The sequence below is a fragment of the Talpa europaea genome (assembly GCF_964194135.1).
Source record: "Talpa europaea genome assembly, chromosome: 5".
Classification (NCBI taxonomy): domain Eukaryota; kingdom Metazoa; phylum Chordata; class Mammalia; order Eulipotyphla; family Talpidae; genus Talpa; species Talpa europaea.
The window spans coordinates 45,649,718-45,665,752 of record NC_140071.1 but is presented as its reverse complement, the minus strand read 5'-3'; the positions used below and the strand labels follow the sequence as shown (position 1 = coordinate 45,665,752).

Genomic DNA, 16,035 nt, shown 5'->3' with positions numbered 1-16,035 from the left:
GGAATTTTTTGCATGATGCTCATGATTATCAATAATGGAAATTAAATATACTTATTTGGTTAAGGCCCATTTAGACTTTTCCAGTCTTCATGTTATTTTAAAATATAGTTTCATTACATTTCTTTAGTTAGTGACACAGAAGTTTTTCAGCCCCAATGTATGTATACTTGGAAAGGGGAAAAAGTTAAGTTGAACAATTGGATTTTTTTTTTATCTTTTCTTCAATTTTACAAATAATACACCAAAAGAAGTAAATTAGTAGACTATCCTTTAGTGTGTATAATATTGAGAAATCTGCTGAAATTAATTGGAAACATTCAAGAAAAGAAGTGTGCCTACTAGACAAAGTTTAGTTTGAGTTTAGAGGAACCTGGGTAGCATACACAGTCATAATCTATATGAATAATTTTTTTTTCCAGTTTTTTGTGTTCTTTTTTCTAGAACTCTGTTTCCTTGTTTTATGGGTCCTACCATTTCTGTTTTCTTCCATCCTTCTTGTCATCCTTGTTCCTGGATTTGTTTTATCTATTTATTTCTTGTTTAGAATGTTTAACCTACCTTTTGAAACCACATAATTTGTATCTGTTTCATAAACCTGTAAGAATTGTTTTCTAAACTTACTAAATGGTCTTATTACAGAGGAAAATGTAACATCCAACTTGAGTGATTGATTTCAAAGAACACATATTTTTATATATCACACAAGATATAATAAATATGCTTGACATGGAGCTTAAATTAAGTATAATTTAATCTTTGATAAGAACTGATGTTCTTAGTTTCGATCATCAATGGTTATTAATGCACACATAAGAGGTGCTGGATGCTAAGACATTCACTGTAATAGAGTTTTGTTGTAGTGAGGACTTTCCAGTTTGTCTACAAGAAGACAAAATTTTAAACAAGAACCTTTTGGAATATGTATATCTCTAAAAATTAATTTCTACTATTATGAAAAAATATTATAATAACTTTCCAATGTAGCCAGGGATAAATATGCATGCTTTTTTAAACATAAGAAATGAATGCATCAGAAAGAATAGAAATAAAAATAACTTGAACTTTGGGGCCTTTTGTTGAATGTTTTTCTTAACTCTATAAGGTATTTATTCCTTACCTCATATTGAAAGGTCAAATATAATGTCTGGGTGTTTACTATTTCATTTTATTGTCACAACTTTATTTTTGTTTAAGACCTAGATTTTGGTGTAGAAAGAGCTGCATGTATTTTTTCAGCATACAAAGGAAGGATCTACTAGTTAAAAGTAGACTTTGAAGAATATATTGTTGTATATTGCTTCTGCAGAAATAGCACTTAAAACTCTGCTATATGATAGTTTTTACATCTGTATTTTCAGTTTTCTAGCTTTTTAGCTTGTCCTCATGGCAGAGTCCTGACTTTTTGGCATGTCCTATACTCTACACTCACCACCCTTGTTTTGCTAATATTATTTCTGTACCTGCAGTGGGGTAATAGGCTAATATTAGCTCATCTTCAAGGCCTAAAAATTACTGATAGCAAGCCCTGTTAAAATTAAGGATCTCGTAATTTGCTTTCTGATGTGGTTACATTGTCATAAATATTTAAACCACATTTTCTTTACTATGAGATGACATGTGGAGAAGAACTTTCTAACCCCTCTGAATTGGGTTCTTTTGTTTTATATGAAACTTGTAAGCTCATCACCAGAGGGCTTCTTTTCATTGAGCCATTTAATAGCACAAACAAATCAGCTTGTCTCTTATGACTAATAATGACTGTCATTTATTTAGTTTCTATTTTAGGTCAATGACTTTAATTTTATGCATTTTCTTTAATTCTAAACAAACAAGCATGAAAGGTATTATGCTTCTTTGACAGATGAAGAAATTAAGTCTAGGTTACATTTTTCTGTATACAAATTAGGATTCAGAAACTTTTCCCATTACTTTCTGCCACTTGACAGAAAGACAAAATAATAGAGGTATTCACTAACATTTCATCTCATCAAATTATGTTGTTTACTACATTTTTATTTGTATATATCTGATTGTTCCTATACAGATATATCTTTTTAAGAAAAGCAGCAGATGTGACAAAATTTCTGCTTGTATAAATTTGAGACTGACTTGAAATTTTATAGTAACAAAAAAAACCTGTGTTACTTTGCAAGGAAACAAGTTTCTTTTAAGTTTTGAGCTTTTCTAGTTAAAATAGAATTTAAAAAGTGAGAATTTGAGAATGGAATAAAATATGTTCAATATATAGTATGCTCTTTTTAGTCTTTCGTATTTTCTTTAAAAAAAATTGTTGTCTTTTAACTCTTAATATTGAACTATGAAAGAAAAGAAAGACTATAAATATCCACATTCAAAAGCTTTATTACAGTATAGCATTGATGATTACTACTTAGTTCTCACTAACTTAAGACAACATGTGATAGAAGGCAGAATATTTACTATGAGTTAAAAAGATGAAAAGTTGAGAATGTTAAGTATGTAAACTCAGACTAAGTTCATGAAGGGTTTTTTTTAATAACAATATGCAAGCATAGTATTGGATTTATTGTAAGATAGATTTACCAGGACAATTTATATTTGTTTCCTTCTCTAATGATATCTTCATATAATAGGAAGTCATGTTAACAAAACAGAGACTTAAAAACCCCTCTTTTTTTGTAGTAATGAACTAAAGAATTCTGAGAATATAGAGTTCTTCTGTATAGTATATATGCAAAATACTCAATTTTGCATATATACACATACATATAGCAATTTTTCAGTTTTAAATAAGTGCACATATTAAAATTTTAACTTAAAGCACATATTATGAAGGATTTATTTATTATTAAAAAGTTTTTTTAGTAAACAAATTAAAAAATTTTGTTAATTTTTAAATGACAAAATTTTTTAAAGTTGACAAAACTTAAATTTAAAAAATCATTATTAGTTTAAAATAATAGTTGCATTATTGTATAAATGTACAGCTATAATGATGCCTGGCATGTACTAAATAAATAGATAAAACTGTTGCTGTTATGCTTTACATATATATTTAATCCTTTTAACAACCCTATGAGTAATATTATTTTCTGCATAGATGAAGAAGCTGAACCTTTGGAAAGCTAGGTAACTTGGGTAAGTTCATATAGCTAATAGAAGAGCAAGGTTTCAAATCTAGTATGACTCCAAAGTTCATGCTCTTACCTATTTCATTATAGAACTAATACTTCATGTCAAATACTTATATTGACTTCAAAACTTTAAAAATATCACTAAAATTGGTTATAATTTAAAGGAAATATAATCATCTTTATAGCATACATCACCAGATTATTGGTGATCTGTTAGACGATTAAGAAAGCATATGCAGGTCAGAGAAATGAAATCTGGGAAAAAATGTCTTTGCCAGTTTGATAGGCAATTCTATGGGCAAAGCAATGAGACTTTTAAGATGGTTTTCAAGGAACTGCCTATTTACATTTTTCTTAACTTGGCATTGATTGAAGAAAAATGAAAGATATGTATCCTAAAAAGTACTAGCATTTAAACATCATTTGAAAAATATTTTTGGGAGTTAACACATGTTCTGTTATTAGAAGTTACAAATAAGAAAACCTTGAAATGTTAAATAAAGATATCTTCCTTACATTAAAAACAAACCACACAGCAGTAAGTATTGATAATCCCCCCCCCCCAATGCTTTAAGAGACAGATATTAGCTTATTAGTTTAATTGTTTTTTCATGGATCTAGGTTGTGATTACAAGGCTTCTTCCCCCCCCCTCCTTTTAGTTTTTGGATTGCTATTTATGTGCTTTCTTACATGTTAGTAGTTTAAGGTCTGTCCACCCCCTTTCTATCTGAAGGATATGTTTTGTTCTTAAACAAATAAATGCAATGGGAGACTTCCCCTAGAAGATAAATTCTTTGAAGAAATTTTTCTTATAAGAGAATATTTTTCTGTAATGTGAATGATTACCACAGATGAACATTAAAGATTAAATAATTCTTATCTGCTTGAAGCTTCTTATAGTTGTACCCTAATATTTTTTGTTTGAATTGCTTCTTATGTCTCCTTCATTATATATGGATGACCCTTTTTGTATATGACCATGAAAAAGAACACCGGAGCTAAGAAAGTTGGCCAAATTGTTGATTCAAGGTTATTTAGCATTTTAGTGGAACAGGTCTCACAAGTCTTCAGATTTAGGGTCACAGTTGCTAATCTTTTTCTTTATTGAACAAAATAAATATTTCAAAGGAGGTTCAGTTTTTAAACTTTAAATAAGAACTGATGTTGGTTTTAGCATCAATTCATAAATTGAATGCTTATTACGCCACTTGCTAAAAATCAAGGTTAGTGAGAGGTTTTCAGAGCAGAAGCTATTAAATAGTGACCCACTTTTTTTTTTTTCTTGTCATTTGAACTTAAATCTTCTTGTTTAATTTGCCAGAAAATATTATTTAAAACATCCAATTTTAAATAATGTTACTCTAACTCCAATTTTACACTTAACAAATAAAGGACAGAGGATATTAAAGGCAATATACTTGCTCTTCCTTCTGCTTTTACTCTTTATTATAAATTGAGGCATCTCTCCCTCCACCTCCAGTCTTACAGGAAGTTAAGATTTCTACTTGAGGCTTAAATGTAATGCTAAGTCTGTTAGAAATTTAAGGGAGAATCTCAAGGAGTGCCAGCTTTATGGATTGTGGTTGGAGTAGAATTTTCCTTCTGAGAAAAAGGTAATTATTTCTTGGAATTTAAAAATTATTAATGGTTTTGAAGGGAGTAGGAGAGGGAATATTTCTTATTTTCTTCCTCTTTTGTATTTACTGATGATCTTTGACATCTTCCATTAAATAAATGCCTATTTCTTAGTTATTTGGGAAGACTCTTTTTCAGTGTTGGGTTTAGACATTACTAATTGAATTACTATCTGTAAACCCAGGGAACCTTTTGTGTAGTTGATATTTTGCTTCCTTAACCAATCACCTTTTAAAAAAAAACTGTTTCTACTCTTATGGCAAAAGGGATATAGAAAACCCTTCTTGAGGACACTGCAAACTACCATAGAAAGGTTGTTTACTAACATATGGATATATATTACTTGAGAATCTGTAGTTACATTTCGTATATTTCAGAACCAGAATTTGTTCCTAATATAGAAAAGATCAGATATGAAAATGAATGGCATATAGGCAAAATTGTTGATAGGTTGTTAGTCAAAAAAAATACTAATACCCATTAATATTCTTTCAAATAAATATCTTTCTTTGGGCCTGAATTGCAAGCAAATGCTGTTTTATGAATATTGTGGTAAAAATTTACTAAATATTGGTATGCTTCCTATCTTCTTTTCAATGCCCTCTTTGTCTAAGTTCAATCCATGTTGAATGTCTATCTACTCTTCCATCTGAGATACAAAATAGAAAAATAAAATGAAAATTATAAAATCTTAAAATTAGTATACTATTCATGTATTAACATTAGTTTTATGACCTTTGAGAAAAAAATTAATTTTTACCTGTGTTTGATAAAGTGCAAATGCTCCTTGGAAAAAAAAATTAAGAACTAAATACATTTATAAAGAAATTTATATTATTAGATAAAATCTTGGTCTGTACAGAAAGGTTTTTGTTTTTTTTGTTTTTTTTTTAATGAGTTAGAAAATTTTTTGCTACCTTGATATATCCATTTGGATAACAGAGTGCTCCATACACCTTAACCAAGGATTAGAGTATCATAGTTTTTCAGGTACTTTTTTAACCTATCCCAAACACTGATAAAATCTTTAGTGGAAGAAAATCTTCAAATTTCCAACTTAAAAATATTCTTTGTTCTGCAAAGAGGATTAGGTCAGTATTTATAAAGTTTTTTAGTGTATGTTTTAGATGGCTTTACATTCCCCTCCTCTTTTTTTTTTCGACAGGAATCTTTTAGTCCCGCTGTGCAGCTGCACCTTGTACATCAAACCCCATGTAATGTTCCTCCTTACCTCTCAAAAAATGAATCAAATCTTGGAGACCTCTTACTGGGCTTTCTGAAATATTATGCTACAGAATTTGAGTAAGTGAACCTTCAAATTGTGTTTATTCTTTTATATGTAAGTGAATGCTACAAATTCACTGAGAAGCTGTGTCAATTTTAATGCTGTAAACTTGTCCAGAAAATACATAGTTTATAAAATTTAGTCTCTAATGATTATTAACAATAAAATAGATTTCATATTCCTAGCTAATAAAAAATTATAGTTCCATTAACCTGGTGATCTTTTTGTATGTTTAGCTGCCTCTTTCCTCAGTAGGGCCTAAATAAATGTTTGTGTTAGTCCTATATAGGTTCTGTGTAGTTTGGAACATCTATTTTCTAGGAACTTAAAATTTGTAGTAAAAAAACACAGCTAAGAAACTTAGGGGAAAATCTCCTTAATTTTTTATATTTGAATATATGTGTGTTAGTATGATATACTATAATCAAAACCTACTCCTTTTTTCTTTCTGAGGGTGATGTGTAAACATTAAGTGAATAATTAGATGGGGCATGACTGGAAGATATGGATTCTTAGTCTAGATAAGTGGAGTTAGGGGTTATTTGTAGCTCTTTTGATTAAATTTGTAAAAACATGAAGGAGGAAGAAAGAAAGGGGACTCAGGAGTTGTCCAAAGTTATAAGAGAAGGGTATGGTGATCATAGGATAACACTTTGAAGAGTTTTGTAGAACAGAATAATAACAGTAGTAATAAATTGCTATTTCTAGGTGGGAAAAACTATTCTAAGCAAATTATATGTATTCTCTTATTCATTTTACATAATAACCATAAGAGAGAGTGTTAAGATGTGCCCATTTTACCAGTGAGGGATATAGAGAGGTGAAGAAACTTGCATCAAGATAACACAGTTAGCTAGGGGAGTATTTCAGATAGTTTTGACAAGGAAATTTACACTCTTATCTATGATACTTTACTGCAGTGTTGATATTGTCTTATTTGCTATGATGAAGTAGCTCTAAAGAAACCGGACTTGTATAAGATGTTTTGAAACATGGGGCATAAAGAGAAAGTGTTATTTATATTCCTCAACATAAAACTTGTATCATAGTCTTTGTGCCTGTTTTGTTCACAGTTGCATCACCAGTACCTCGCCCAGTACCTGATACTTTAAAATACTGTAGATAACTAAAGCACAAACTGAAAGTATGGACGTGATTCAAAGATCCTTAAGTAACTCAAACATTACTGAATTAGGTTAAGAAAAAGGAGTAGGAAAAAAGGTGTTGGAAGAAAGTAGATTAGTAAGAATGAATTATAATAACAGGTCAAAAATGAGCATGTCCAAGCAAGAAAGATATTCATTTATATGAATATGAGGAAAAATTTTAAGACTAAATGAAACATGAATATAAGAGACAAAGAGATTATTCTAGAATTAGGATTTTTAAAATGTTACAATAGCAAAAGCTAATGATTGGTGTTTACTGAGAGTTCTGCAGTATTTTGAGTAATTCCCATTATTATTTTTTTAAAGATTTATTTTATTTATGCATACAAGAGCTGAGGTATAGGCCAGAGGTGCAAGGAGGTGGTGGTAGGGGTGAAAGGATTCACCAGAGACAGAGTGGGGAACAAAACAGGCGGACTGACTGAAATACACTGCTGAGGGGAGCAGTGGGTGAGCTGCGCCATGTGGGTTAGCTCCCTGGCCTGTGATAGAACTTGTGCTTCAGTGGCTGCTGATAGCTTCATAATGCTGAGACTTAACCCCTTTCGCCACCAGGAAGATCCAATTCTCATTATTATCCCATTTAATCCTCACAGTAACCCCCTGTCAAGCTTAGGGAATTTGTGTATTTGAAACTTGCCCATGGCGATTCAGTTATAGAGTGAGAGAACTGAAATTAAAATTTAGTATGACTCCAATATCACATTCTTGTTAGACTATATTGGCATCTTCCTGTTGTGAAGTATTAATTAGGGATAGTTTGTAGACAGGGAAGAGGATTTTTAGAAAAATTACATTATTGCCACATGTCATTTAGGATTAGAACATCTTAGATACCTATACCTTGAAAATCACCTCTGTTTTATTTCACGGAAAAAGATGATAGCTATGCAAGTTTGAGTATTGATTCAGTGTTAACAGAAACTTGGTTGCTGTGCCAATTGTAAACTGGCTAGGGTGCTGGTGCTTGGAAAGAAGTTTTGAACTTTTAGCTGCATTTGTTATCACTACTAATACATGATGTAGATGACATTTCACCTCCTCTTTGATCATATAGTGCATTTGTCAAGGACATTGTTTCACGCTACATATTTTCAGAATTTTGACTGTAGGGAACACAGCCAAAAACATAGTTAATGGAGTTAAGTAGGTGCTGTACAAAATAATTATGGCAGCTGTTAGAAATGGTTGTGAGGATTTCATCTGAACTTTGAGACACTCAATCTAAAAATCCTCTTTGCTTGAAAAAGAAAAGTGCTTATTAAGGGTTACTTGTGGTATGAGTGTTGCAGAAGTTTTAAATGGCCATTTAAAAATTTGTAAGACCTTGGGTCCTCCCCAGTGGTGCAGCTGGTTGAGCACTGCACTGTGAAGTTGTCTGCAGCCTCTGCAGCGCGGGTTTGATTCCCTACTGACCAGGGAGAAACCTACATAGCGTGGCAGACCTCTCCTGCCTTGCCCACTACTCCCCTCAGCATTGTCTTCGGTCTGTCTGCCAGTTCTGCTCCCCGCTCTGTCTCTGGTGAATCCTCTCACCCTCCACACCTCTGGCCTGTACCCAGTTCTTGTATGCATAAATAAATAAATCTTTAAAAATATAAATAAACAGTAACATAATAATCAAATTGTTAGAATGGAAATGCTGTGGAAAAAACTATAGAAAAAGGGATTTTGGTGGTCCTCCCCTGGTGGCACAGCGGTTGAGCGCTGGGCTGCGAGGCTTCTGAGGCTGCCAGCAGCCTCTGCAGCGCCAGTTTGGTCCCCAGTTTGGTCCCTGGCCACCGGTGAGGGTCCCACATGGTGCAGCAGACCTCATATGCCGCGCCCGCTGCTCCCCTCAGCAGTGTGTTTTCGTCGGTCTGCCTGTTCTGATCCCGGCTCTGGTGAATTCTCTCACCCTCCCGTGCCTCTGACTATACCCAGTGCTTGTATGAATAAATAAATAAATCTTTTTTAAAAAAAGGGAAGGTATTGTGGTGCTGAGGATTCAGACAAGTTTCAGTATGCTATGAGAAAATGAAAATAGGCCTTGCTATTGATAAAATAAAAATAAAAGAAAAATCATGAAAATAGTTAAAAATTTTTTTTTTTTTTCTTATAGCTGGAATAGTCAAATGATTTCAGTTCGTGAAGCCAAAGCCATTCCCAGGCCTGATGGTATTGAATGGAGAAATAAATACATCTGTGTAGAAGGTAGCTTTCTCTAACTATTCTCTAGCCTTACAGTTACCATCATGGTACTGAGAGAATTACTTGAATAATTTCAGCTGCTTCAATTAGAAGTAATACATTTATGTTCTAAAGTGATTTACAAGTTTTTTTAGCTATAAAATTTTAATTTTAAGATCATTTAAAATTCTTTAGTCTTGAGAAATAATAAACATAAATGTAGGCATTTAGTCTTTCCAGCTTCGTAGGATTTGAGCAGTCTCTCTCATGCTTGTAGTTGATTAATACTTAATTTTACAGGTGGAAGAAAATGTAATTTTCATGTGGTAATTTTATGTTTAAATAAAACGAGCCTTTTATACTTAAAATATTGATATCCAGTGCAAGCTAAATTTTTATATATAGAAATTGGTTTTAATTTAAAAGTCAGATTCTCAAGCTTTTTTTTTTTTTTTCTGTAAAATTAATTTACATGTGGTTGAATATTTCTTTGAGTTGCTGGGAAACTGACTTCAAGAGGCGAAATTGTTCTCACTGGTACCAAGTCGATGACTTTTGTAAACCTTGAGGTAAAAGATAATGAAGGGTTGAGATTTTGCAGTTGTAGGAAAATACCAAATTTTAGAATATTTTTATCATGTGTTATATACACATCTTAAGAATTTGTGAATATGTAACTTTAGTGTTTCATTCACTAAATTGCACTGTGGGTGTTTATTATTTTAGTGACTTGTATTCTTTTGAATATTAAACACTGGCTTTTGTAAAGTACCATGAGTGATATAATCTTTGGCATATGGTGTTATTTTATAAAAAAGTGGCAAAACATTCCTTTTAAAAATTGCTTAAGTTGGGCCTCCCCGGTGGCGCAGTGGTTGAGCGCTGGGTTGCGAAGCTGCCCGCAGCCTCTGCAGCGCCGATTCAATCCCCGGCTGCTCCCCAGCCACAGGAGGAGGGTCCCACATGGCGCGCAGACCTCTCCTGCCGCCCGCTGCTCCCCTCAGCAGTGTGCTTCGGTCATTCTGCGTGCTCTGCTCCCCGCTCTGGCTCTGGTGAATTCTCTCACCCTCCCGTGCTTCTGACTGTACCCAGTGCTTGTATAAATAAATAAAAATAAATCTTAAAAAAAAAAAAATTTGCTTAAGTGGAAAGAAAAAAAAGAAAGTTTTTCTTTTTTAAATTATGGCCCTGCTTAGATTATATGGCAAATCTAAAATTAATTTCTTGACCAGATTTTCTATTTTTTTCCAGGTTGTTACCCTGTTAACCTTTCCTTTCTCTGGCTACTTAATTTTTTTTCTCTCTAGTCCCTCTCTTAATGGGCACTTAAGGTTTTCTATTCCTTAAAAATTACTTTTGATTTGATCCCAGTGGCTCTTCTGAGTACTTTTTCCACTGCCAAAATTCTCAAACTCTGATTATTTTTTACTTATCAATACATCAGATGAACTCTAGAAACATTAGTGAATTAGTGTGTTTTGAAAATAAGAAGCATTATTTCAGCTATCCCAACTCATTGCTAATGCCTTCAGTTACCCTCCTTTTCACACTTCATTTTCAGTTTCCTTGTCCTCATTTCTTTTTAACTGACACTCTATATGACTCTCTAGATGACTTCTTTCTTATTTTGTGGAAAAAAGGTAACTGAGGGGAAAGGTAGATATTTTGGAGTCACAAATAAAAATACTTTGTTTTCGTCTGTGCTTCTCTGCTTGTTATTTTTCTCTACTTTCACTGACAAATTTCTTATTCAGGTTACTTGTTCTTACTGTTTCTTTTTCTAAAACCATTCATTTGTGCTATAACGGCATTATCTTCTATCCGCACCAGTATTAAACCTCTGCTTTCAATGGTATTAACTAATCAGTGGATAAATCAGTATTTTTTAAAATTAAAATGAAATTTAAAATTTCCTTTCTATGATATTTGACATTGACTACTCTTACTGATATAATGCTTTGTTCTTTTTGATAACAGTTTTATCTTATTTTTATTCCCTTAAGAGTAAGTTCTTGACCTCTGTACTTCTTCAAAATTTTGCCCACTTTTAAAATTTAGATTAAACATGCTGATGCTGATGGTTCCTATCTAGTTATCCTCTCACTTGAATTTTATCTACTTTTATTAGATAGCTCATAGCTATATGAAACTCTTCTATATGCATCAATCTAATAAATAATAGGCTGAACCATATGACATTGCTATTTTGTAGGGCAGAAACGGTTCAATATTGGCACTGTCATTTAAGTTCAACTAAATAACAACTGAAGTTTTCACTTTTTAATAGTTAATGCATGCATTTGTTGTTGCAGAACCTTTTGATGGAACAAATACAGCCAGAGCTGTGCATGAAAAGCAGAAATTTGACATGATCAAGGATCAATTTTTAAAGGTAAAACAATACATCAGATTAACTCTAGAAATATTAGTGAACTAGTGTGTTTTGAAAATGAGAAAAATTATATGTACTATCCCAGAATAGCCCTAGTTCCTGTATTGTGAAGCCATTGGTATGGCATAGCAGGAAATTTATTACTTCAATTTAGATATACTTCTGCCTATTTTAATTCACATGATCTTACTTTTATGAAAATAAAATTTTTTGAGTTTATTAAAGTCCCACAGTGAGTGAATAAAATAATGGACTCCCTTTCCTCCATAAAATATTGAGGAATTTATTATAGCCTAAGAAAATCGATAACTTATTCCATGTATTTTTTTTCTGTATATGCCACTGTAGCAAGGAACTGGAGCACTACCTTATTTGTTTATACTCAGAAGAGTTAAAAAAGTATGTGTGTATGTTTGCATACACACAGTTAATGTATATAAACTAAAGTCATATGCACAAATATATGTATATATAATGTAATTTATTCCTGACTCTCTAGTCCCTTTTATGAGTTTATTCATCAGTCATTTTGCTAGATATGGTTCCTGTCTTCAAAGAACTTCATATTACAGTGTATAAATGTGTTGATAGAAATATATACTATGAGACATACATAGGAGAATGTTTCATAGAAAAAAAAGATCAGAGAACTGTGAAGATCATTTTAGAGACATACTTTTTCATAACCTACATATACAAGTGGACTTTTATTTTAGCGATGATTAAAAATATAAATATATCATATTATAAGCTGTCCTTTAGATTACACCCTCTCAGTTAGTTAGAATAGAAACTTTTAAATGAAAGCAATTCTGTAGGGCAAAACAAATACTCGAGGGAAAATTTGTGTCTATTAGATCAAATTGAGAACTCAAAAGTTGCATTGCTATCTTGCTGTGTTCTTATTGATGGGTGAGCTTCCGCTTAGGATTGTTTAGTGTAAAACCAGTGTTTTTCATCAACTGGACAGCTGAAATGAAAACATATTACCAAGATCTGGAGTCACCACTTAGTGTGCCAAATTTTTATCTTGTGAACAAGAACTTATTTCTTTTATTCTCATAAATTCTATTTAGTCTTTTCTAGAGGAATACCTACACTGCTTGATTATAGATTACTCCCTACATACGGTTACTACATACTACATGGTAATATACATACTATTTTTAATTGCAAAATCTAGTAATGATCACCTATAGTCCCACTTCTTTGTTTGTTAATAAATTGGAACCACATAGGCATAGTATTTTTAAATAACATTTTATTTTATGATGACAGAAATACTTGTACTTTATGTAGAACTTGGGAGAAAACAAGAAAAAAATCACTTAAAATTTTACCACGTAGTGAAAATCACTATTGACCATGTGTAGTGTGCTTTCAGTCTTTTCTTGCATAGATATCTTAGGTTTTAAGAATGATTTTTCTTTCTCTCCCAGTCATGGCACAGATTGAAAAACAAAAGAGATTTGAACAGTATACTACCTTTAAGAACTGCTGTCCTGAAAAGATAACTGGCCTCTATTTCTTAATAAAATTTTCTGAGAAATAAAGAATAGTAACATCAGAATACATTTTGTTTACCTCCATCATGGTTTCTTTTTAATTGCTCTTCTTGTTTTCATGTTTTATTTTTAAATAGACATACTTATATAAAGATTGCATATTTTATTATGACATTTCCTAATAAAACACTTTGATTTAAAGATGTATTTTTGAAAATGTTTACATTGATGACCAGTAATATTATGGCATGAATTTTCAGGAGATCAGATGAAATATTTTTGGGGGAATTAACTGAACAAATAAAAGGTTTTGATATAACTTCAATTAATTGTACTACATGCTATGAAGAACTCTGGAATTTTGGAAAGAGTCTGATTCATCTATACGTAAATAAAACCCACAGTGAATAAGTTTTTGCCTGAGTCTGTTCTAGTAAAGTGAAGATTTAAGTCAGTTATTCAGTTACTTGAAGCAAAATAAAGTCTTTTATTTCAGTGAAATCACTGCAGAGGCATGAAATACTGAACAGATGCCTTAAATCTACACTTGACTCACCAGGATAGACAGAAGCTTTGGGTATATCTATACTAGCATTTCATTTGTACCTCATATGCTTTTGATATACTCAAGATTGCTTTCAATTTGTGTTGAAACAACTATATTTTGCACTGTAGTAATATGAGCACTAACTGTATGATACAGCAGTTAGTGAATTATTTTAAAGAATCAGTTCAGTGTAGACATTTTGAAAATATTAAGTTCCCTGTGCTTTATGATAGTTTAGTGCAATGTGCACTTTTGCTTTATGTTTTGTTTTCTGGCTTTTACTTTCCCTATGACACGAAGCAACAGAAACTGAAAGATCAAAGTTAAGATTATATCCTATTGCTAGGGTTAGATTTTTTTGTGTGTGTACAATTATAGGATTTAATCTAAACTGGAATTTTTAGGCAGTAAGCCACTAGGATATGTTTTAGAAAAGACATAACAGAATTATTATATAAATAAAAACTTAATGTTTATAAAGGTATCCTTTTTTAGTATTTCTTTTCCACATGAAGACATAGTGGTGGCTGCTTAAAAAAAAAAACTAGGTTTTTTTTTTTTTGGGTTTATGTAAATAATTGTAAATTGGCCAATGCTTGTACATTTAACTATAAAAAGTTACCTGAAAACTGTTTTAACTTTTTCAAAAGGACTATGTACAAATTCTTTTAGACCTGCTGTAGCACAGTTTGTACCTCTAATGTATTTGGTTATTTTGCAGACCAATCCAAATGCTAAGATTTTGCTTTTCTTTGACATGTAAAAGGTGCATATTTTCATTTTCTTCTTTAAGTTTAAATTTTTGTATGATGTCAAAATGAATAAAGTTTATATATGGAATTGGTGATGTATTTTTTTTGTGTGAAAACTATTATTTAGAACTGAACCAAATCTATTCATGCTTGATTATTTAGATTCTACAGAGAATCTTGGAATCAACTCATTGTTGGTAAAGCCGATTTCTGTGGTATTACCAGGAATAAATCTTCCACATAGATGAACTTTCAAATTACTGAAAGCTATTAAGCTTTTTATATTTTTGAAATTTTAAAAAAAAAGTGTTATACATTGTATAAATTATCTTTATCTGAATGTATCAAGTATAATATTCTAGTGATGGTGCTAAGTAATCATAAGTAATAGGGATAGTAGCCTGTAATGATACTTTAATAATGTCTAGCTCTCAGGGATGGGTAAAATATGTAAGGTGTTGTACCTGTACAATATGACATTTCCTCCTGAAACCCCAGAATTTGTCATTGTGTGGATTCCTTCACTGCCACTGTTTTTGTTGCTTTCAGTAACCTTACCTATCTTACTGCTACTTGTTTTCAGCTGTTTTGCTCAAACAAAATAGATCAGAAGTTAATAAACTTACACCCAATACTAAATCAGTAGTCTTAAGCCATATATTATGCACTTTGTGACATCCAACTGTGTCACCTAAGTGGGCTATTAATATGAAAAAACTTACACTTCAATTATTTTCAATATGAATTACTTATTGTGCGAATAACACATTGTTTTATAGTTCTACTTTGTTTATCTGACCATTTCTATACATTTACATGTGTTGTTACTCAAGAAGGTAGTATTAGAGTGTTAAAAATGTGCAATCTATATTGCAATTCTAAATTTTGTATGGTTTGAACTAGTATCTGTGCAGATAAGTCACTAACTTTATTTTTTTTAAAGATTTATTTATGCATACAAGAACTGGGGTAGGCCAGAGGTGCAGGGGTGGGAGGATTCACCAGAGACAGGGGAACAGAGCAGCAGACTGAAACACACTGCTGACATGAAAAACCCCACGTTGGGGGCCATATGTTGTCGTTTTTGGAGTCTGGGTTTGGAGTGCAGGCTCCATGGGGTCAGTGCTTCTGTTTCAACCACACTCTGCAAGTTTCCCGGCCAGTTTCTCTGTGAAAGACACTTGTATAGACAGAAGCAGCAGGAAGAGCTGCCCCAGAAGGAACAGGTCTACTGAAAGAGGCCTGCATATATATTGCAGGGGTGGGGGGCCCTTGACAACTCACAGGCAAGCAGGAAGGCTGCTGCCCTGCAGAGGGAGACAGTTGGTGAAAAGAGGCACCTGCATAGTCACAAGTGGGCAGTGGGATTGCTGCCCCGAGCCAGTGCAGAGACTGCACTGATATGCTCTTCTGTTTGGGAGGGCCTCACTCCTTGTGAGTTGTCAGTTGGTTGCTAATTTTGAATAA

The 16,035-nt window shown here is 32.3% G+C and overlaps 1 protein-coding gene across 1 annotated transcript in view; it reads left to right on the top strand.

The window, feature by feature from the left end:
• Nucleotides 1-13,286, top strand: part of TENT2 (terminal nucleotidyltransferase 2) — a gene marked incomplete at its 5' end in the record, with an annotated part of 33,785 nt that extends 20,499 nt beyond the window's left edge. The window contains 4 exon segments of the mRNA XM_084233404.1: nt 5,915-6,051; nt 9,305-9,396; nt 11,685-11,764; nt 13,204-13,286. Coding sequence (XP_084089530.1) covers nt 5,915-6,051; nt 9,305-9,396; nt 11,685-11,764; nt 13,204-13,278 — 384 coding nt within the window. The 3' untranslated portion in view covers nt 13,279-13,286.
• Nucleotides 13,287-16,035: the final 2,749 nt, after the last annotated feature.